Raw genomic sequence first — 22,606 nt, 5'->3', positions numbered from 1 at the left:
CTATCTCCTACAGTCTGCTCAAACTCATGTCCATTAAGTCAGTGATGCCATCCAACCATCTTATACTCTGTCACCTCCTTCTTCTCTTGCCCTCTATCTTTCCCAGCATCAGGGTTTTTTCCAATGACTCGGCACTTCGCATCAGGTGGCCAAAGCTTTGGAGCTTCAGCTTCAGTTCTTTCAATGAATATTCAGAGTTGATTTCCTTTAGGATTGACTGGTTTGACTTCCTTGCAGACCAAGGGACTCTCAGTCTTCTCTAGCACCACAATTTGAAAGCATCAATCCTTTGGTGCTCAGCCTTCTTTATGGTCCAGCTCTCACATCTGTACATGACTACTGGAAAAACCAAAGCTTTGACTAGATGGACCTTTGTCGGCAAAGTGATGTCACTGCTTTTTAATACACTGTCTAGGTTTGTCAGAGCTTTTCTTCCAAGGAGCAAGCGTCTTTTAATTTCATGGCTGCAGTCATCATCCGTAGTGATTTTGGAGCCCAAGAAAATAAATCTGCCACTGTTTCCATTTTTTTCCCCCATCTATTTGCCATCAAGTGATGGGACTGGATGCCTCGATCTTAATTTTTTGAATGTTGAGTTTTATGCCCGCTTTTTCACTCTCCTCTTTCACCCTCATCAAGAGGCTCTTTAGTTTCTCTTTGCTTCCTGCCATAAGGGTGGTGTCTTCTGCATACCTGAGGTTATTGATATTTCTCCCGGCAATCTTGATTCCAGATTGTGCTTCATCCAGCTTGGTATCTTGCATGATGTACTCTGTATATAAGTTAAATAAGCAGAGTGATAATGCACAACCTTGATGTACTCCTTTGAAAATTTTGAACCAGTTCATTGTTCCATTTCTGGTTCTAACTGTTGCTTCTTGACCTGAATGACTTGACAAGTTTCTCAGGAGGAAGGTAAGATGGTCTGATATTCCCATCTCTTCAAGAATTTTCCACAGTTTGTTGTGATCCAGTCAAAAGCTTTACCATAGGCAATGAAGCAGTAGATGTTTGTTTGGAATTCCATAGCTCTCTCTATGACCCAACGGATGTTGGCAATTTGATCTCCAGTTCCTCTGTCTCTTCTAAACCCAGCCCGTACACCTGGAACTTCTTGGTTCATGTACAGTTGAAGTCTAACTTGAAGTATTTTAAGCATTACCTTGCTAGCATGTGAAATGTGCGCAACTGTGTGGTAGTGTGAACATTCTTTGGGACTGGAATGAAAACTGACCTTTTCCAGTCCTGTGGCCACTACTGAGTTTTCCAAATTTATTGACATATTGAGTGCAGCACTTTCAGTTCAGTTGAGTTGTTCAGTTGTGTTCAAATCTTTGCGACCCCATGGACTGCAGTATGCCAGGATTCCTTGTCCATCACCAACTCCCAAAGCTTACTCAAACTCATGTCCATTGAGTCAGTGATGTCATGTAACCATCTCACTTTAACAGCATCATTTTTAGGATTTGAAATAGCTCAGCTGGAACTCCATCACCTCCACTAGCTTTGTTCACAGTAGTGCTTCCTAAGGCCCACTTGACTTCACACTCCAGGATGTCCTCTAGTTATCAAACTATAAAATGTCATCAGAGTTCAGTTTGTAAACTACTTATCTATGACCTATTGTATGCCAGGACTGTCCTAGACACTGAGGCTATGGAGAAAATAGTCCCAATCTATATGAACTGTGAGCTGCTGGTGCAGCTCTCCCTGAGGAAAATCAGTATCAGGTTGCTGTCCTGCAAATATACAAGGACAAAAAAAATATGCATTTGGTTATATCTGACAACAAATTCCACTGGGCATGTCTTTAGGGACTTTAGGGGAGAAGGGCTTCCCTTTTGAAGAAACAGACCCCAAAAGAAAATTACATAACTGAAGAGAAGTCAAAGGTTTTTAATGTGTTGTTAAAAGACAATTGGACAGATAATTGTATAAAGATAATTAAAATTCAAAATTTAAAAGATATCTGCCAGAAAAACAAAACTCCTTGAAATATTCAGAACTCAGACTACCCAAGTATGTTGCTGGATGCATCTCATTATTTGACCTTCATCTCAACAAAAAACAAAAACCAGGAATTAATTAAACTGTAACAAGAAAAATATTAAAATCCTAAGATACTACTTTGACTACTCACTTATTAAAGTAACAGAAACAGGAAGGTAGGTGGAGGAAAAGAAGTATTAGGAAATAACAGTTGCCCATATTAATAAAGTATCTTGAGCTTAACAGAGTAACAAGAAGTTACCCGAAGTTCATAATTTCTTCCCTGTGCTTCTTAACTACCTTCCTAAGCAGGGGAAGCAATCACATCTGCCAACTGAAGAGAAAAGGATTCACAAACTCTGGAAGACAGACAATCCACGTGCCATTTTCAATACAATGCCATCCTTTTTAACACTCCAAAGCATTCTCTGGGGTATTTTGAGAGATGTCTAACAACTCCCTTAAACTGGCTCTGATTTCAGACTCCTCCCTCCTGTTTCTTATTCAGTGTCCCTTCTTCCTCTTCCCACCAAAAGCTGGGCTCTCCGCTGAATTCCTTACAGCTCTCTGTACTTGCCTCTTATACATTCAAACTATACTGGCGTGTAGTAAAAATCACATTATATGTATATTTACCTTTCCTTCTAAGAATGTAAACTTTTCAGGGACAAAGACTCTTCCTGTGTCAATCCAGAGCTATTTAAGAAGATGCTCAATAACCTTAAAAAAAATTGTGAATCATTGTGTTGTACACTTGAAATTTATACAATACTGTACATCAACTATACCTGAACTTAAAAAAGGTGGTCAACAATGCATGTTGACTCATTTTACCTTTAGAATCTGAAGCTCAATCTTACCCTTCAAACGTGCCTTCAAAAGCACATTCCTGCTTCTTCCAAAAATTACACATAAAATTATCATATGTCTTAGCAATTTCACTTCCGGGTATATACATAGAAGAATGCGAAGTAGGTACTTGAAGAGATATTTATCCATCCATGTTCACAGCAGCATAGACAAGAAGTGGAATAGACACTATTCCACTTAGACAAGAAGTGGAAACAACCAAACATCTATCATATGGATAGACGAAATGTGGATGGAAGTGATGATTGCGCAACAATGTATATGCACTTAATGTCACTGAATCACACATTTAAAAATAGATAAAATTGTAAATTTTATATTATATGTTTTACTACAACCAGAAAAAAAACAAACACCACACTGCTCCTTCTCCATTTACTATCCTTAGACCAGAGGCAGCTGGAGTATAGCATTAAGAGCCTGGACTCTATAACCAGAATGCCTGGGTTCAGATTCTGCATTAGCCATTTACCATATGTCTAACTTCTCTGTCCCACTGTTTCCTCATCTTTAAAACAGATTTCATAGTACCTACTACACAGTGCTGTAGTCAGCATTAAACATTAATAAATGTTTAATACTTAAGTCAGTGCCTGGGGCATAGTAAAGGGCTCAGTAAGTGTTAAGTTCTTATTATTACTCAAGAAGAGAGACAAAGTGTAGTTTGAAAAAGCATTTAACATCATCTTTATAAGACTCTATAGAAAATAAAGCTTAACAAATTCTTGATTGATAGAGTTATCCAGAAGAGTAAGAAAGCCTTTGAAAGCACTGCCCTAGATTACTGAATGCCATGGATACAATCTTTTAATTCCAACTAAAATTCACAGCCATTAACATCAGCCTGGCAAAGATCTTCAGCATCTTGTCTGTTTGCACTGAAGATGCAAACAGGATTATGTTTTGCCAGGAATCTTATCAAATTACTACATAACTCCGTCCTAAAAAAAAAAAAAAGTTTTTTTTTTTCTAAACTGTTTAGGTGAAACCTTAATTACAAAATGCAAATCTATCTAGGGTCTTTGACAAAACTATATGATACTGATATTTGATATTAACTTTCTTAATACAGCGTTATTTAGGCTCTTACTTGAAATCTTAAAGTCTACGTGGGACTTCTGACCCTGGCTCAGTCTTCAAGGGCATGAATTAGGTCTTCTATGTTTCCCAGCACACAGCATTACAAATAGTGGGAATTATGTGCTGACCAAACTTTCCTCAATGGAAATTCTCTGCTATTTTCACCAACTTTATCAGTTTATAGAAACAGGGAAAATACCCAGGTTTCGTGTCTCCACAGCACTAACACACTCTACTACAGTCACCACTAACCAAATTAAAGTTACTGTTGCCACTGCTACTTCTTTAGCTAAGAAGGTGGGACTCAATCTCTTCACATGAGTATAGCACAGGACACCAAGCTCTCAGTCCCAAATGAGCAAAGCACAAATCCAGAATCCAACTTCAGTTTAGCTTCCCTGGTGGCTCAGACGGTAAAGCGTCTGCCTGCAACGCGGGAGACCTGTGTTCGATTCCTGGGTAGGGAAGATCCCCTGGAGAAGGAAATGGCAATCCACTCCAGCACTCTTGCCTGGAAAATCCCATGGACAGAGGAGCCTGATAGGCTACAGTCTATGGGGTCGCAGAGTCGGACACGGCTGAGCAACTTCACTTCACTTCAGCTAACTAGCCAGAGGGCTTGATAAGATATTAAGGAATAAACAAACATATCTGTCCCATGTTTATTTTCTCATGAAAAATATCGAAAACACAAGTAATTTCCTCTTAAGAAAAGAGAATGTCTCCGGCGCTCAGGGCCGGTACACTGGGATGACCCTGAGAGATGGGATGGGGAGGGAGGTGGGAGGGGGGTTCAGGATGGGGGACACATGTATACCCACGGCTGGTTCATGTCAATGTATGGCAAAACCCACTACAATATTGTAATTAGCCTCCAATTAAAATAAATTAAAAAAAAAAAAAGAATGTCTCAACTCCACGCAAAATCCTCAAATAAAGTGGTTCATTAACCTTGAAATGTCCTAAAGCAATTTCCAAATACAGACTGCAGGGCAAGAGTACGTAAGTCACATACATAAGGCTCAATACACTAGCCTCAAATTCACCCTTCTCTAATAAAATAGGGTAAGAACATTATGCTTTATAAATATAAATAGAAAGTGGTCTAGATGTTCTAACAGAATTACATAAAACCAGATTTTTCAAGAACACCTAAAGTTACCTAAAGGGCAACTTACTTATTTGTGAAATTAAGTAGCAGACCAGCTGTACAATTAGGGCATTCAAAAAATGCAGGAGCTGAAGAAACTGGAATATTTTATTCAAAGTCTCAGGGTTTTTTTTTAATTACCGTTTTTGATAAAAAAAAAATCATTTAGTAAAATGCAAATCCAACACTTCCTTTTCTAAATCTCAGTCTTGTGAAGAGAAGCTTTCTCAGCCTTCCCTTGGCTAACTGGATTTGAAGTTCTATGGCAAAGAAACAGTGGCCAAGTCTAACTAACTACCCACCATCCCATTGGCTTAGAGGAAGCCCCGCCCCGTTCAGCCTCGGTAACCCAACATCAAGGGAACTCCAGGAAAGGTTGTCCCCGGCCACATTTCTAGTCTCTGATGACTCTCCGCCCCTCCCCCCAACCAGCACCGCTGCGGAAGCACGGTCTCAGCACGAGCAGCCCTCGACCGCAGACTGCAACGAAAGGACCTTGAGCACCTCGCCCCAAGAATTACAACCAAGAGGGCAGTGAAGTGGACCACGCTCCCACTCTCCAGGCTGCACAGTGCCATCCATGCTGCACCGAGTAAAGCAGAGACAACAGCTCTGGCACCTGACTCTCGGGCCCCGGCAAAAGGCTTGGCCGAGCCACAAGAGAAAGTCCTGACACCTCTACAGATCGCAGTCTGGGGGCTCCTCCCACCCCAAGGAGACGTAGGGCGGGGCAGATCTAGGCGCCGCGACTCTCAGCCAGACAGGACAGCGGGCTTTCCCGAGCCCCGCCTCACTTGCCAAGGAGGCGGAAACCCGGGAAAGGGGGAGGACGGCCAGGGGGAGTGGCATCGCCGCTCCGTACGGCCCCTCCGGCCAACCGGATCCCAGGAAGGCGGAGGAAGCCAGATTTCACGCCCCCTCCCTGCCGCGCCCCGAAGCCACAGGCGGGAGACCCCCAGCCCGTGTCCCAGCCCCAGCAGGCCAGTGCTAGGCCGCCCAGCCGAGGCCCCGCCCAACCAGGGAAGACTGGAGGGGTGGTCGGCGGCAAAGAGCACTCAGCATAGGGCCCAGCCCCGCCCCTTTCTCCACAATCGCACGCGCGCGCCGGCCCCGCCCCTGAGCGGCGGCGCGAGAGCCCGCCCCCTCCGCGCGCACCGGGACTACGCTCTCCTCCCCCTCCCGCACCGAGAGCTACCCCGCTCCGCCCCCCACCCCCCTCACACATCCACACGCCTCCCGCCCTCCTGCTCTACGGGAAGCCGAGGAGGTCAGCCCCCCCCAAATACACACCCTCGCTCCGGCGTTACCCGCCACCAGGCTCCCCGCCCCGACCCCGGCCCGGCGTGCTCTCACCGCAAAGCTGCCTCGGCCGCTCCTCACTGCGTGTCCCTCTCGGCGTGAGCCTCTGGGGCAGGGAGGCCCCAAGAACCGCGCGGAGCACAGGCCCGCCAAAGCGGACTGGCAGCCGCCCCTCCGCTAACGGAGCGGTCACAGGCCCCAGTGCCCAGACTGGGAAGGAGGGAGGGAGGGAGGGAGGGAAACTCCGAGGGGGGAAGGGGAGGGGGGGAAGATGGAGAAACCGTCTCCGCCGCCTCTACCGCCGCGGCCGCTTCTCTGTTACCCGGGAAATCCCGCCCACTCGCCCGGCCCGCCCCGCAGAGGGAAGACTCAACTTCGCTCCGCACAGGCCGTACTATCCGCCCGTCAAAGATATAGCCAATCGCTGTGCTCTGCCTTCTGATGCCCGCCCCTTCCCCCCCGGCTGGGAGGGTAGAGGGGGGGAGCCGCTCACCTTCTCCACGCCCCTATTGGCGGGGAGCTTCCCTAACTCAACCCCGCCTATTGGAGACGAATTGCTGAATCCCACCCCCAAGCCACAATACTATTGGAGGAAACAGGGAAGCTCTTCGCATCTTATTGGAGGACTCTACATGTCCCGCCCCGTGCCGTCTCAGCTACAGGCCCAAAAACTCGGCTCCCGCCCTCGCCGGTCACCGCATTGGAAGGCTACCCCTAGCTCTCCGGCTGCCCCAGGAAGGTAAGTAACCGATGTGGGGTAAAATGTCCGTGAGCAGGCTCCTCCTACCGCACTGCCGGGCCAGGCCCCGCCTCCAACCATCAGACTGGCTATCTCGGCGCCGGTAGGAGCCTCTATTGGCCAGGATGCCCGTCTAGGAAGCAGCTGACTCCGCCCTGCGCGAGGAGGCTGAACCTTAGCAGTCCTTTTGTGGAATGTTTACACTAGAGACTGAAGCGCAGAGAGTTCCAGGGCCTGTAACAGGAGGTGATGCGGAGCGCAGCAGCGGGAATCCGATGCCTTGGGATCTGAAAGGGAGAGGCAGCAGCATTGCCACCGTGGAGGACCCCCTTACAAAGGGAAAGAGAATCTCATCCTTCCCATCCAGTTCTCTACAATTTACATTTCTGCAGAATGCCTCTTTGTAGACACAAATACGCAGAGCAGCCGACAGCTCCTTTCAGTAAGTAGAATACAGAATTAAGGGCTGGAGATCAAAGTCGAGGAAGAGCTCCAGCGGTTGTTCAGCCCGCAGCTAGGGGTGGCTGCATACTTTTAACACCGACACTCCCTAAACCTGAATATGCAGTCCTAAGAGGGCGGAGATAACCAAAATGAGGGCAGGGCTCTAACAGCCAACGCCCTGGCAAGCCTCTGAAAGGCGGAGCGTGAAGCGTACGGCAATTGCGATCTCCAGGGTAGATCTGGAGGCATCAGACTCGACGAACTGAGGAGACCAAACAGGCCATGGCATAAATGAATCTTGCACCACACTTCAGAGAAATGATAAAAACTCCAGAGTTGGAAACGGAATAAGAACAGCTGTTCCCTCCTCCTTGGTCAGTGAGTGTTAAGGACAGTTCCTAGGCCCTCTCAGTTTAGGTAATATGGTCTTGAACACAGACGAGGTGCTAGCGATATCTAGGTGGCTTTTATTTATTCACTAAATAGGGCGAACTGACGCTGGCTTTGCTTTGGGGGGCGCTCATGGAGCGCCAGGAGAGGAGGGGGCGGGACTAGAGTTTTCCCGCTCTCTTCCGCAAAAAGGCTACTCCCCTAAGAGAGCCGAGTCCGTATCCAAGAGGCAGGCCCCAGGTAGCTCACTCCCAGGTCCTTTCTTGTCCTTCCTCCGTAATCCGCCGGAGACCACAAGAAATGAGCGCTGGCAACAGGTGGGCCGGACTCCAAACCGGAAGGACAAGGCAGCGAACTGTGAACTTCATCAATAGCCGACAGATGGGAACAATCTCCCTGGGAGCCAAACCCTGCCCCAGGACGGAGCTCAAAAAACAAGTCACACGTACGAAACAAACGAGACCCCCAGGCCAAACCTCTAGGAGGTTACGAAGAAGAGGCAAATATGCAGAACTGGGTCTTCCTCCTCTCCTTGCACTGGGTGCCACACGGCGTTCCCACCTGGACATCAAGAACCATTTGGAACTCTAGCAGAATTGGGCCGCTCTCGACTTCTCTGTCAGCAGGGGATGAGCTGCCCTGGATATTGCCTAAAGCATCCACGGCAATCCTAGGTTGCTCAGAGGTTTTGATAAAGCTTAGTAAGGACAGCGGCTGCCTTGTGCTGGAAGGAAAACGCACTTGGCAGCGTCTGCAGCGTTCTGAACCTTAGGCTTAGGGCGGTCTCCGGGAAGTTGAGTCGCGAGAAAAGCCAAGATGCAGGGTCAGAACTTTAGTACTTGGCGAGGAAGGACAGACCACACCTCCTCCTCCCAACCCTTGCAGAACCGCGAGAGCAAAGCCCCCCAAAGCCACCCTACACCGTCAACCCCTAACTTCAAAGCGAAGGCTACCAGATCTCGAGCCTTGGAGGAAACATCGTGTGCCTTCTCGGCTCTCCCCGCCCCCCTTGCCAAGAGCTCCAAGCCCGGGACTTCCGGGCGGGAGGACTGTTCGAAGGAGCAAGGCGCGCCTTACACATGTGCTGAGCGCGCACACACGCTAGGGGAGGGGGCGGGGAACAGGGTTGGACTTCCCCCTCCAAGCTCGCTCCCCCGTAGGGGGCGGGACTATCCACCCCACCAATCAGAAGTAGGGGCGGACCCTTGCGCCTCACGTAAGCCGCAGGAATCCTCCCTCCGCCCTTCACGGAAAAAAATCCTAGCAACTTAAACTCCAGCCCGGCCTCCGATAGGCGGAGCTGGGAAGAATGTCGTCCAATCAACAACCGAGCAGGAAAAAAGGGAGCCTCGCCCAGCCAGTGGAAAACAAGAGAAGGCGGGCCCTCTGAAGAAGCCCGAGACGGGTGGAAGAGAGAAGGGAAGGCCCCGCCCCTCAGTTCGCCTCCAGGCCGGTTGCACAAGCCGTCGCCGGAGTATAGTAAACAGGCTAGGCCAAGGAGTGGAAGCAGGGGTAGTCTGGCGCTCCAAGGGCCGGGCCCCTGCGCCTTCTCTCCTGGCGTCGCCCCGCCCGAGCTCCGCGGTTCGCGCCGGCGCCCCGCCCCCCAGCCCGCGGCCGCCATCCCGGTTGACAGGCGCGCCCCCCGCGCCCCTCCCGCCCGCTGATGCATTTCCTTTTCCCGATTCCGAGCGTGGAGACTGTTTGCCCAGTTTCCGACCTTCACTGCCCCTTTCAGGCTACCCCCTCGTGGGCGCGCTCACTCGCCGGTGCCCCCGCCCCCGCCCCTTCCGCGGGCGAGCAGCACGGCAGGGGGAGGGGAAAGGAGCCGCCGTCGCCGCCTTGGGGTGGGCGGGGAAGGAGGCAGCTCCATGTTTGCAAAGGATCAGCTGGGGCTGCGGGTCGAAGCCGACGAGTTCCTGGAGGTTTTCCACACCCCCGGGCCGGGTTCCGGCGCCGAACGTTGGCTCTCCTGCCACGGCCCTGGAGTTCGGAGAGCTCACACCGGCGCATGGGTCTACTGCCGAGGCGCTGGGGCTCTTTCCGGTGGCCTCCCCCGCCCCCGACCGCCCCTCCCGCAAGTCCGGCGTTGCCCCCGCCCCCAGAGTCCATAACAACCGCGGGCCCAGGAGCCCGCGCCTCTTCTGAGCGCGCCCACCGCCCCCTCCGACAAGTTTGCGGACAGAAACAAAACCCTTGGGCGGCTGCCGCCCTCGCCCAGCGTGGTTAGCGGGGAAAGCTGCGGGCCTGGGCTCGCTCGCTAACTCCAGCTCTCGACCAACTCCGGGCGGTTTGGTGGGCCCGGCCGGCTGAGCTCAGGCCGCCGCCCCCTGCCGAGCCCGCGCGCCGCAGCTCGGGCCCGGTTCCAGTCGGTGTACGGAATCTCCCCTTTTTTCTTCTTTACAATAATTTTTTAAGGCATTCCAGGAGCGCGAGGGATCTCCTCCTGCCGGCCCCTTACCCAGCCCGCCGCCGAAACCTACCGAAACCGACCGCTCGGTGAAATAAACTAGGCAGCACGGCCGGCACACTGGCGACCCCGGGTCGGGCCGACCCCCTCCCCGCGGATCTGGCCCGGCTTGGAAACACACACTGGCGAGCGGGCGGCGCCAAGAGCTCTCCTTCCTGGCCTGCCCCTCGCCTCCCTCGGCCGCCGGACTCCAAGCCTCCCCTAGCTCCGTCCCAGGGCCCGCGGCGCCTGCACCATGGCTGACTGGTCAAAGGGACCGGCCGGCAAACAAGCCCCCCAAACGCCCGAGATTGGGGAGACCAAATTAAAAGCAGCTGTTTAACATACCTTCCGAGCCAGGCGAGGAGTCCTGAATGGGGGGGAACGCCCCCCACGGGCCATTGGCTCCCTGGTGCTCGCGTCAGTCATCCTGGGCCCGCCTCCTCCCCTTGCTCCACCTCTTCCCCTTCATTGAACGCCCCCTCCCTCCAAAAAATAGAAATAAATTAATTAAACTAGCTCTGAGTGGGAGGCGCAACCATGGCAGAGGGCCCCTTCTCTACCGCACCGCCGCTTGGAGTTACTTGAGGCCCTTGGACTGGAAGGAGACCTCCTGGGACTCGAAGATCCGCTGGGTGAACCTGGAGGAGGAGCTATTGGGGCTACCCGGCCCCCACAACCTTCTTACACACACCCCATTTGGAACTGGGCAGAGGGGGCGGGTGAGGATACCCTAGCGACTGACTGGAATGTCCCGACTCCCCTGGCTGTGTAACCTAACCGTGTCCGGCGCCTGCCTAAAAACTGAGCTGTGTACGCGGGAAGTCCTGCCTTCGGGGTAACAGGCACTTGCCTGAGCACCTACAGGGGTGAGGCAGACACATTCATACCGCACCTGCTGCTTTTTGCCATTACAGAAACTGAATGAGATGCTCACTCTGTGCCCTCGTAGGGCTTCAGACCTAGCTGAAGAGAGGATACAGAAAGAGCTAAGGCAATTTGGAAATGTATGTAGAGACGCCTCCAGAGGCTCAGAGCAGGGAGATTCTTCTAGCTGAGGAAAACTGGGTGAAGCCTTCATGGAGGAGGTGGCACTCAGGCAGAAACGGAGGGGCAACTAACTCATTTTCAGCAAAACACACAAAATGATAAATGCAAAGCCGTATTAAAAGCTTCTCCAAGTGTGGCTATAGTAACGAAAACCAGAGTTGGAAAGATGGAGTCAAAGAGCAGAAGACTTTTCTACCTTGTTAAAATTCTTAGACTTGTATAGCAGAATATACAAGCAGCATGCTGGGTCACAGGACCACAGGCCCAGAACTACCATTTAAGATGCTCAACATCCCAGCAGCTGGATGAATTCTGAGGGTGGGTTGAAAGAAGGGTGCCTACAAGCAGCAAGGTGAGGCAGAAAGGCTTGTAATGACCGGGTTGAAGACTACAGAGGTACATATTCTGGTGGGAGGGAGTGGAGGGAGCCAAGATGTTTCTTCTCTCTCTCCTGGTCCCCCAATCCAGAAACCCTTCCTACTTTCAGCAGCCCTAAAATCAAAATTCTGACTCAGATGCTTCCCTGGATCATTTGTAATGTGTGTGTGTGTGTGTATGGCCGGGGGGGAGGGGGCGGGGGGGGGGGGGGGGATGGTGAGGCTACGCCACATGCCTGTGCTCAACAGAGCTGACCCTGGGGCCAGGTTACACAGTGAATGAGCAAGACCAGTTGAGATATTCAGTAAAGGAAGCTAGTGTGGATAAGGTGGGGTGTCAGAATGCAAAGGGCCTTTAAATCCTGTGGCAGAATAGGGTAGCCTGCTGCCAGTTAGGCTGCCCCAACAATTCAGGTGAAATACAAGGAAGACCTGACTAGGGCAGTGGCAATGGGTAAGCAGGAATAAAAATGGGGAGATGTGTTTGAGAAAGCCTCAAGAGGACTGGGTGACTGATCACTGTGGGTTATGGAGGGAAAGTTGGCAGTGGCTGGTGTGCCAAGAGGTACAAGAGCTTAAGGCTAGTGCTTCAGCCATCTGGGTAGCAAGGCCAGTGATTTAGCAGTATATCCTTAGGCAAGTCCCTTTCTCCCTCTGGGCCTGTTTTTCTTCTGCAAAAATAGGGGTGGGTGAAAAATTGGAGTAGAAAGATAGTCTGTAAGGACCCTTCCCTCCCTCAGAGTTCATGGGGGTGGGGGGACTCTAATGGGGAGGGAAGTTTGCTACTAAGGAGAGCAGGTGGGAAGAAACACTGATTTGGGAAGGGAAGTAGGTCATCTCAGGTATAGGGACTAGAATCTGGGTGGCAGCTTGGTTGGAATTACTGAAGGAAAGGGAGTAAAGAAGGAAAAACCAGGAGGTGAAGATTGTGTATTCAGTGGGAGAGGCCCAGCATCTGGCAGGGCCATGGAGGCTGGAGTACATTCTCAGCCTGGGGGACCCTTAGACTGAAGACCAAGTTTTTCTATATCAGAACAGAGATCTCATGGTGTTTGGAGCCCTATCTCAGATTTGGGCTTTATTTCCCAAGATGCTCTGCCCTAAATGAAACCATAACAGATACTGTGTGAATGTAAGATGAGGGAGAGTAATAGCGCAGAAAGAACATTCGTTTGGAAGTTGAGCCCCATGGTTTCCACTTGGTCTTCTTATTTCCTGTGGTTCACCCTCCTGTCCCGTACAAGAAGTTCACAGAGCAGTCCACACCGTTATGCAGATCACATGTGATGATAAAAACGTGTTTTAATACACCTAGTGAGGTTTGGAACTTCTGTGGAGGCCAAAGGCCCAAGCATCTGACTGTAAGCCTCGACTACAGTGGGTATACTGTAAATGAGGTTACTTATGGAGCATTTGCAAACTAGGACAGTTACTCCTGCTCAGAGAACCAGACTTCACTGATAACTCCTTACCCTCCTAAGTGTACCACCCTGGTGGGAATCCCCTCTTGAATACCCCCTAGACTGAGTTCCTCAAGGACAGTAACTCTAATGCACCCCTGAGCCCCCAGTGTCCCCAGCAATCAGGCAAGGGGGCCCCTTGAAAGAGGTCCTGTGATTGTTTCTGGCTCGGTACATTGATCCCTGTAGAACACAGCCACTCCCAGACTCTGGGAAATTAGTAAGTTTGATTTGGAGACACTGGCCCTCCAGCTTCACTAACAGTTGCATCCACCCCCACCTCACCCCTACTCTGATTATCAGTGAGAACAAAAGAGTGAATGAATCTGTGTGAAGGCCTTGGAGAAGTCAAGGGGGAAGCCAGGTTCTGATTCCCAGGAGTCCTCTTTTGTGTTGAATTATATTTGTAGTTGAGCAAACTGGAGGCTCACAGTACTAGAATGACTTGCCCAAACCAAGCTGCCAAACCGAGTCTGCCTGAGCTTTGTCCATTCCACCACGTGCTGTTTCTAGACATACTAGGACCCGTGATTCAAGTTGGGACTTCTGAGAAAAACAGCCTCCCCTCTTGTCCCATACTCCTTCCCTTCCGGACTCCAAGAGCAGCTTGTGCCAGTTTGAAATGATTTCTGGCCCTTTTCAAAAAAAATTTCTCCAAAGAAGCAATTTGTCTCCAAATCACATACATGCATCCTCAACTCACAACACATAGACTCAAAACTGTCACATTTTCTGACACCCTGCCTCCTAGGCATCACACACACACACCCTCAATCACAGTTTTTAGGGTGCTTATGGTAGGTGGTGATTGAGAGATATTTAGGGTCTGCACTTTAGTAGCTCTGCCAAAAAGATGTCAGTGCTAGGGCCCTGCTGACACAATTTCTGCCAGCTAAAGACCACTGGCAGTTTGGGAATATCCAGGTGAGGGGCGTCTAAGGCTTGCTTCCCACTCCCAACCCAAAGCGTCTGATAGGTTTAAAGGGAAAAGCTTAAGGTATTGGTCAGAATTCCAGTTTAGCCACTTCCTAGCTAAGTCTAGTAGCTAAGTCATTCTAGTACTGTCTTTAGCAAGGCATTAATCTTTTCAATTTCCTTATCTGTAAACTAAGAATAGGGCTTCCCTGATTGTTGTTCAGTGGTAAAGAATCCACCTGCAATGCAGGAGACTCGGGTTCCATCCCTTCCTGGGTTGGGAAGATCCCCCTGGAAAAGGAAACAGCAACCCACTTGAGTGTTCTTGCCCGGGAAATCCCATGGACGGAGGAGCCTGGCAGGCTACAGTCCATTGAGTCACAATGAGTCCAACACGACTTAGCAACTAAACACCACCAAACTAAGAATACCTACTGCAGTGGGTTATTGTGAGATTAAAAATAAAGTATGCCTAGCACTCAAAGGTTGTCCTTTTTTCCTTTATTTTGTCAACACTCCCTCTTCCTGGCCATTCAAAGTCCCTGGTGTTCCAGTTTGACAGGAGACCAGGACAGGCTTAAAGGACCCCAAAATTCCACTGTATAAATTAGAAACCACATTTCTCTGGCAGCCAAGATAGCTTATATGGTTGTACATATGCCATATTTTGAGCATCCCTGACTCAATGGACATGAGTTTGAGCAAACTTAGGGAGATAGTGAAGGACAGGGAAGCCTGATGTGCTGCAGCTCATGGGGTCGCAAAAGTCGGACATGATTTAGCGACTGAACAATGCCATGTTTTGGTTTCTAGGTGACTTTGAAAGCTTGGAATTTTTAAACTGGGTTTTAAGATGGCTATTCAGTACCTTGAAATGTCTTGCTCTCACTTGGCATTGTTTACCCCTCTAGGTCACTTCAGCCCAAATCTAGAAAAAAGATGTTAACAATATGTTCAGTTTACTCTGCTTTATGCTTTCAAACTGTTTGCTTTTGGGTATTTGCTCTTGATTTTTTTTTAAGGTAGCAGTTTCCTTTGTTTGAATGAAATCTTACTCAGAGGTCTAATATGTAAAAATTGGTCCTTGCTTTGGTTGAAGTGGAGCCCAAGCACTATTCCTTCACTTCCCACTCATGTCTCCTCCTTGTCACCTCCTGCCTCAGGATCACTAGTGAAGTTCCATTTCTGAATCCTGGTCATTCATCCCAGCCACTCCCCATCTCTCACCCGTGTGTGCGAAGACAGCCTGGTCTTGTCCTTGGTTACTTCTGCCTAGTAATCAGAATCTTTCCCAGGCTTCTTTCCCCATCCTCCCCTAAATATCAGTGGCTCCCAAGGGTCTCGCCTCTCTTCTTGCCCTCCTCATTGTTCTTTGTTCTCACCCACTTCCAAGGCTCCTAGCTTATATCTAAACTAAGTCACCAGTTGCTATCTCCAGACTAGCTCTGAACATCCTACTCTGTAGTCCACTCATTGCTGGCCACAGAACAGGTATCATTAAAGGTCAAGGAGGTAAAACAGACTTCACAGGATGAAATGGGTGAGCTGGACTCAGCTATCCATCTGGCCAGTCACGAGGCTAAGACAACTATTGATACATTAGCTTAGAAAAGAACCAGGTTCTGATGCGAGGGGAAGGGTAGAAGTGAGCCTAGTGGGGAAGAGCGTGCTGTGTCTTTTTTTACTACTTTCTCTACACAACTCACTGTCTTGCTTTCCTATTTTCACCTTCATCTTAGTCCCCCAAACTATCAGGAACATATTACCATGTTAGGAGGAGCATATTATTACCCTGAGTTGTTGAGAAGGAATCAATGGCTCCCCATTCCATCCAACACACTCTAGGTTTCTGGTTTAGTTAGCTTTGTCCATGTTGGGTTTAGCCAGAAAAAAAACTGAGAGTATTTAAGACTGCAGAACACCAGACTTAGCTAAAACAGATTTTATGAAAGCTATGGTGAGAGGGAAAAGAAGGCTGAACACTGCAACAGGTTTCTGAGAGTGCTAGATTTCTATTTGTGGAGCTGTTTTCTCTGTGGTCAGTTAAAAGCAGTGCAGTCTTAAAACACTCGATATTCACAACTGTCTGTGTGATGGTAACTGTAGAGTGGGTATCTCCCAAGACTAAATCTGATTCCCAAACTGGTGGATCTTTTAGCTCCTGTCCTTGGTAAGTTAATGATTGTGTGTGGATAGTAGTCTTGGTAGTAACCAAGAATGGAAACAAACCGAAGACCTTGGTTGGGAGCTCTGGTAGCTCTGCTCTGAGTCACCCAGTCTGTCCCACATGTAATAACACAAAAGCCTTAAAGGTCCATGGGTTGGCACCCTTGGATAGGGAACTGAGGGATTATAGGGAGGTGGACGCACCTTGAAAGAGGAGACTTTGAAAATAAACTAAAACTGGGGATTCCAAGAGGCAGCTGACCCAACCAGAGAAGGGTCTGATGGTTCCTCTATAGGTATTTTGCACTGTCCAGTAAAGAACTAGACCCTTAGTGTCGGAGGGCCTATAGTAGGATCAATTAATACAGCACCTTTTTTCATAAAAGCTAGGACCTGCCTTGAGTTGAGTGGTGAGACCTCAGAACTACCGAAGAGCTCAGTTACTCTAGGAAGACTTTTCTACCTGGCCATACTTCCTGCCCCACCTCCCTGCAGTGGTCTGACTTGTGAGAGTTTCCGTATGTGTCTGGTTCTCTAGAGATGGGAAGATCATAAGGCAGGAGCCCCATCTTCCTCAAGGTATGATGCTAAATAGCCCAGTCTCATAAGAACCAGTCACATTCTGCCATTTACCTGCACACGACAGAGAAGAACCTTCTATGCTGAGGACGCTGGGGTACCCTTCACACCTCAGGAATCCTCATCCTAGCAAAAGCCTGAGTTCTGTACAATACTCTCTCTCCTGTCAACACTTTCTTCATCGTATTTTCTCAACTGTGCAATCCAGCATTTGATTGTGGGTTCTCTGGCTTTGTTCACCAAATCTCCTATGTGACAGCCTTGACTTCTGGACAGATTCAGGGCTCTTCCCGTGTCTTCCCCTTTCTTTACCTCCTTGTACATCTAACGCTTCCCCGGTGGCTCAGAGGTTAAAGCATCTGCCTCCAATGTGGGAGACCCAGGTTCGATCCCTGGGTTGGGAAGATCCCCTGGAGAAGGAAATGGTAACCCACTCCAGTATTCTTGCTTGGAGAATCCTGGATGGAGAATCTTGGATGGAGAAGCCTGGTAGGCTACAGTCCATGGGGTCGCAAAGAGTCGGACACGACAGAGAGTTCACCTTCACACCTAACACAGGTAGGCTCACACTGAGTATTATCTCACGGGTAAAGGGCTACAAGTAGACTATAGCAGGGGAAAGCCATTGATCCTTTTCTCTCAGATTTATGTCCGGGGCCTGAACAGTAGTTCAACAAGCTTGCTCATCCTGCCACTCACTCAACCACCTATTGGGTAGGACCCAGGAAACTGCATTTTTATGGAGCTCTCGCAAGTGATAACCTCACCAATCCTTAGATGTGCAATGAGGAACTCAAGCATAACTTCTGAGTTTACACAGCTATTGGGCTACAGTCTCTTCAAAGAAGTGACAGTTCAAAGCTACCTCCTCCAAATCTTTTATCATTAATTCTGTTTCCTACATATTTCACCAAACCCCAACCACTAATTTCCCAGATTTCACATGTCTCTCTTTACCTATTATGCTTGCCTGCATCCAAAGAAAGGTTTGGCTTAATTTTTATTATATAATTCAGCTCTTGATTAAGGTAAAAACGCAAGGAAATTTTGTTGGAAAATCAGGAGATGGAACCGTAAAGGTCTGAGTTCTTGCTGTGGCAGATTAATTTTCCTGTGCCTCAGTTTTTCTCTTCTGTCAATACTTCTGTCAAAAGTTTGGTTTGAGGGTGCATGAAATAATATCTAGAAAGCACTTTGAAAAGTACCTGGAACAGGGTTAACCAGTAAATGCCTGCTGCTGTCACTCTTATTAAGAACACCCCAGGCCAGAATGGCTCCAACTGGGCAGGTATCACTGGCCGACAGAAAGTAACTACACAGCATGGGGAGTGGTCCTATGTGGACAATGCTTCTGGTTCTGCTCTAAGAGAGAGATGCAAATGACTCAAGATCTTCCCACAGAGGTACCAGTATATCCACATGTATGGGGTATCCCTGAGAGAATGACCCCTCTGGTATGCTGCAGACTTGAGGACCTATAACAGGAGGTCCCATCTGGGAGAATCAGTCACCAGCTCTGTCAGAAACCCTTCTAGTCTTCTACATACATCATGGGGCTCAAAATCAACTAGCTGGAACCTAAGAACTGTCCATACTTTGAAAAGAACATTTTAAAACTAATTTCCAAACACAAAACATGCTGTAAAGAGGTCAAAGGCTTTGTGAGCGAACCAACTAGAGCTGCAGTTCTAGAGCTGGACCTGCTAATAAGCCTTAGCTTCACTGTGACACTCTCTGTAACCCCTGGGACTTTACCTTCCTCATCAACACAGAAACAGAAGGGAGGGGGAATAACATCTCACTGGACTGTTGTGAGGTTTAAATGAAGTATGGGAGTGGGGGAAGCACCAAGCATGGAAACTGGAACTTGGCAAGCGGTCAACTGGTGCTGGTTCCCCTTGTCTGCCCAGAGCTGGGCCATGGCCTGGGGCAAGGTGGACAGCTCTCAGAACTGAAAGGCTCTAAGTCTTGGGTTGCTCCCTGCCTCCCCATCCCTCCCAGACCAGCTCTTGGAGCCCCTCCTCACCTTCCCAGCCCCAGACTGCTACTAAATTGATGAAGCTAAAAGGATTTGATCACGTCGGTATATTTATATGTAAATACAAAACTGTATCGCTGTAAGATATTGAATATGAACATTACAATTATTTTCTGAATCTGACTCAGTCCATTGACGTTAAATACAAAATGAAAAGATTGTAAAAATAAGAATATATACATTCAAAGAGCTTATTACAGTATAAAATTATTGAGGTCTGATCAGCTGCCAACCTCATCTGTGATGGGGAAAAAATTTTAGGGGCTCCTGGGGTTTTCTTGGGAACGTGGAATGCTGGGGATTCTTGGCCCCATCCCTGGCATAATGGGCTTGGTAGGCCGGGAGCAGACAGAGACAGGTAGGGTGAATAGGGGGGAAAACGGTGAGTGTAGGGGACTGTTTCACCCAGACAGGGGTTAAGCTTTTTATTGACACAGAACCCACCAAGCCTGAGCTCCAGGGTCTGGGAGGCTAGTAGGCAGGGAAGAGATGGGCATCTGAGTAGACAGGGCCAAGTTGCATAAGAAAAAGAACCTTCCAGCAAGAGAGAAAGGGGCCCCAGCTCAATCTTTCAGGGAGGGAGCCTCAGAGTATGGAGTTTCCTTTCTCTCACACCTGGGCTCCCTCTCTTTCCTTCTAAGACTTCGTACCGATTGCTTTTGGCTCTCACTGCTCAGTGAATTCATCTCTGCCCAGATCCCCATCCCTGAGGAAGAGGGAGAGGGGACAGACAGTCTGGAATCACAGTGGAGGTCTACTCCCAAAATTGGCAAAGTAAACAGAGAAAACTCATTAGATAAGGGCAATCCATGCTGAATTAAACCAGTGTCACCACAAACCAGTATTCCTGGTTCCAACAGGCAGCATCCTGGAGAGAGAGAAGTCATTATGTAAGGATGAGGGCCTGTGGCAGGAGCACGGAGAGTGGATGTGTGTGTCCTCCTCTTCTACCACTCTGTGGTCTGACAACAGGAGACATGATCCCCCAACCCCAGCTAGTCCAGGATAAACAGTAGAACCAAGAAGCAAGGAGTCCTGAACTGCAACAAGAAGCCCCAGGAACTTCTACAAAGGAGTATCTCTGTGTATATGTATTTATAGAATACGACCATATTATCACATACAATATATATTATATACACACGTACATATGGACTCATACACATAAGTGCACATACACACACGCACACACACAGAATGACAGAAAAGACTGGAATACACGCCCTAGGTATAAACGTGCTTGGCACTCGGGACGTTCTCTAGAATATGTAACTTGGTCAAGCTCTCTGGGAAGGAGGTGGATGCTCACCAAACCTCCCCACCAAAATCCTAGCAAAGGGAAGGAATGGAAGGAATGGAAACAGATCTTGAGAAGGAGAATGGCATTGGGAAAGGGGGAGGGAGGTTCCTTCCCCACTTACCTCGGGGCCCCTGGCAAATATCGATAGCCACAATTTGGTTTTAATAAGGCACAGTTCGATAGCAGGTGCTAGGAATTAAGAACACATTGCTGCTGGCCCTTTCCAGAGGCAATTTCACCACATCTATCTAGCCAAAGGGAAAGGCTGCCTTGCGTGCACGCGTGCGCCGGGAGACACAAGAAAGAGGTTGGTCCATGGCTTCAGCGTAACTGATGGCAACCTACAGGCTCAGCAGTGTCCAGGGTAGTTTAAGGATGGCTGGCCAGCAGACAGGAGGCTCGTGGGACAGTTACTGACCCTCCATGGCCAGGAGGTTGTGGCTGGGGGGCACCATGCCCTCCCTCTCTGCAAACTCCAGGATTGCCTTGTAGCAGAAATAGTACTGCTCAGGGGTCTGGATGCTGAAGGCCCTCTGGGTCCTCATGCGGGACACTGTCTGGAACACATTAAGGGTGCCAAGCTCCTCCAGCTGTGCCAGGCAGATGTCCAGTGAGCAGAAGGTACCTGAAGGAAGGAAGGAAGTGGTCACACCTGATCTACCTCTCCTCTTTTCCTCCCTCTACCAAATGACCCAGGCAGGACTGGATGAATGAATTCAATGGCAAGGTGCCTCATGGCAGGTGGCCAGTTGGCCTTAGGCCTGAGAAGACTCAGGAGGAGTCTCAGGGAGTGCAGAAGGCCAGAGAAATGAGAAGGCCTCTTGTCTCCCAGGGCATCTGAGGGTAATAGGATCAGTAGGTGGGAAGCAGGACTTCTACTTCAATCCCAGACACAGAGAATGACAGCACTCCCATACCTGCCCTGCTTCCATACCTGGGCCCCAATTTTCAGACTACAACTTCTCCACAGAGACCTAACACAAACCTATTCTTCCTGACTTTCCCCCAAAGGAACCTCTGAGCTAGAAGGCCAGCAGTCCCTGCAATCTTCATCCCCTTAAGGCAAAAGCTGCTAACTGGTTCCAGAATGGAGAGCACGGCCCAGGGTGGGACCTCCCCGGGCAGAGGGATGCGAAGAGAGCAACAGCCCAGATCAGCTCTCTGGGACACCCAGTGACTGTGATGGGATCAGAAGATAATCATGTTGATGGGCTGTATAACGCATCAACCCCTAGAGGACCTGGCTCATGAACTGTACATTCTGGCCAGTACACCTAGCACTAGGAATACTAAGAGGACATTAAAGAGGAATTGTTTTCATGGCAATTCACCACCAGCGGATCAAAGACTCACATTCTGGCGACTAAGAGCTCTGTTATTCCTCCCCCACCCTTAGCACCATTGGACGCTCCAAGAGCTGCACCCAGTGCAGTACCTGTCCGGCCGATGCCCGCACTGCAGTGGACCACAATGGGCGGCTCAGGGCACTGCCCTTTGGTGCGTGCTCCCATGCTGCTGACGGCCAACCTCTGCTGGTTCCTGACGGCTCTCAAGAAATCAATGAGGGAGGCTGCCGAGGAAGGGACACCATAATCTGGCCAGCTCAGGAACTGAAAGTGGGTCACCTGGCGTTTCTGCCGTTCCTTGGATGGAAAAAGAAGCAAAAGTTAATGAGGTCATTGCTCTGTGCCCCTGACTACCTTTGGCTTTTCCAGATTCTCAGCCCTCTGGAGTTCCCTCCATCAAGGTTGTAACACTCTCAACTTTCTCCACAACTGCTTCTCTGCAAACCCAAAGGGAAGATTAACTGTCTGGAGAGGGCAGAATTCCTATGTTAAACGATCCAGACTTCATACGTTATAGAAAGCTTCATCCCTAAGTAAAGCCACTACGTGTTGAGACAATATGGCTATTTTGGCTCTGAGCTGAATATCCTAATCCTGCTTCCAGAAGAATGGAAGCCACTTCTAAGCTCTCTGGAATCCTGCCTATTCCCTTTGGAGATTTTCTTTATAGTAAACATTTTCTCCCAGTTTTAAGACAGTGAGAAAATAAAATTTACCTCTATGTTGTGAATTTCTAGGGTTGTTTTCTTATAATGGGTCATATTCTCCACGCCTAGATTGGTCACGGTGAGGAAGCCAAATCGGATCCGAGAGTCTTTTTCTAAAGGCCAGTATTGGCCACACTTTCTCCTGCCGCCCTCCTCAAAGCTGAAGACACAGAGAGAAAAATAAGCCTCCATCCTTCTTCTCCACAGCAGTAACCTTGCTTGCCCATGAACCTGCTGTACCCCTAGGCAGAAATGTCATCT

The 22,606-nt window shown here is 49.2% G+C and overlaps 2 protein-coding genes and 1 long non-coding RNA gene across 6 annotated transcripts in view; 1 reads left to right on the top strand and 2 right to left on the bottom strand.

Moving 5' to 3' along the window:
- Nucleotides 1-10,828, bottom strand: part of SIN3A (SIN3 transcription regulator family member A) — a 68,097-nt gene extending 57,269 nt beyond the window's left edge. Inside the window, exon 1 of one of the 2 annotated variants that reach the window (XM_070775360.1) lies at nt 10,756-10,828. The gene's annotated coding sequence lies outside the window, so the exon portion shown is untranslated. Of the gene's footprint in view, nt 1-6,442; nt 6,646-10,755 lie in introns of those variants that run through there. The other variant, XM_070775359.1, reaches the window with a different exon arrangement.
- On the top strand, nt 6,745-22,368 carry LOC139178212 (uncharacterized). Its single transcript, XR_011562635.1, has 2 exons — nt 6,745-7,127; nt 21,689-22,368. It is a non-coding gene; the product is annotated as an uncharacterized lncRNA (long non-coding RNA).
- Nucleotides 20,069-22,606, bottom strand: part of PTPN9 (protein tyrosine phosphatase non-receptor type 9) — a 69,634-nt gene continuing 67,096 nt past the window's right edge. For all 3 annotated transcript variants that reach the window (XM_019983752.2, XM_070775361.1, XM_070775362.1), the window contains exons 11-13: nt 22,355-22,505; nt 21,728-21,935; nt 20,069-20,917 (exon numbers count right to left, since the gene is read on the bottom strand). In XM_019983752.2, coding sequence (XP_019839311.2) covers nt 20,703-20,917; nt 21,728-21,935; nt 22,355-22,505 — 574 coding nt within the window. In that variant the 3' untranslated portion in view covers nt 20,069-20,702. The remainder of the gene's footprint in view (nt 20,918-21,727; nt 21,936-22,354; nt 22,506-22,606) is intronic.

Source organism: Bos indicus, chromosome 21, assembly GCF_029378745.1.
Source record: "Bos indicus isolate NIAB-ARS_2022 breed Sahiwal x Tharparkar chromosome 21, NIAB-ARS_B.indTharparkar_mat_pri_1.0, whole genome shotgun sequence".
Taxonomy (NCBI): domain Eukaryota; kingdom Metazoa; phylum Chordata; class Mammalia; order Artiodactyla; family Bovidae; genus Bos; species Bos indicus.
This window is presented reverse-complemented; position numbering and strand designations above follow the sequence as displayed.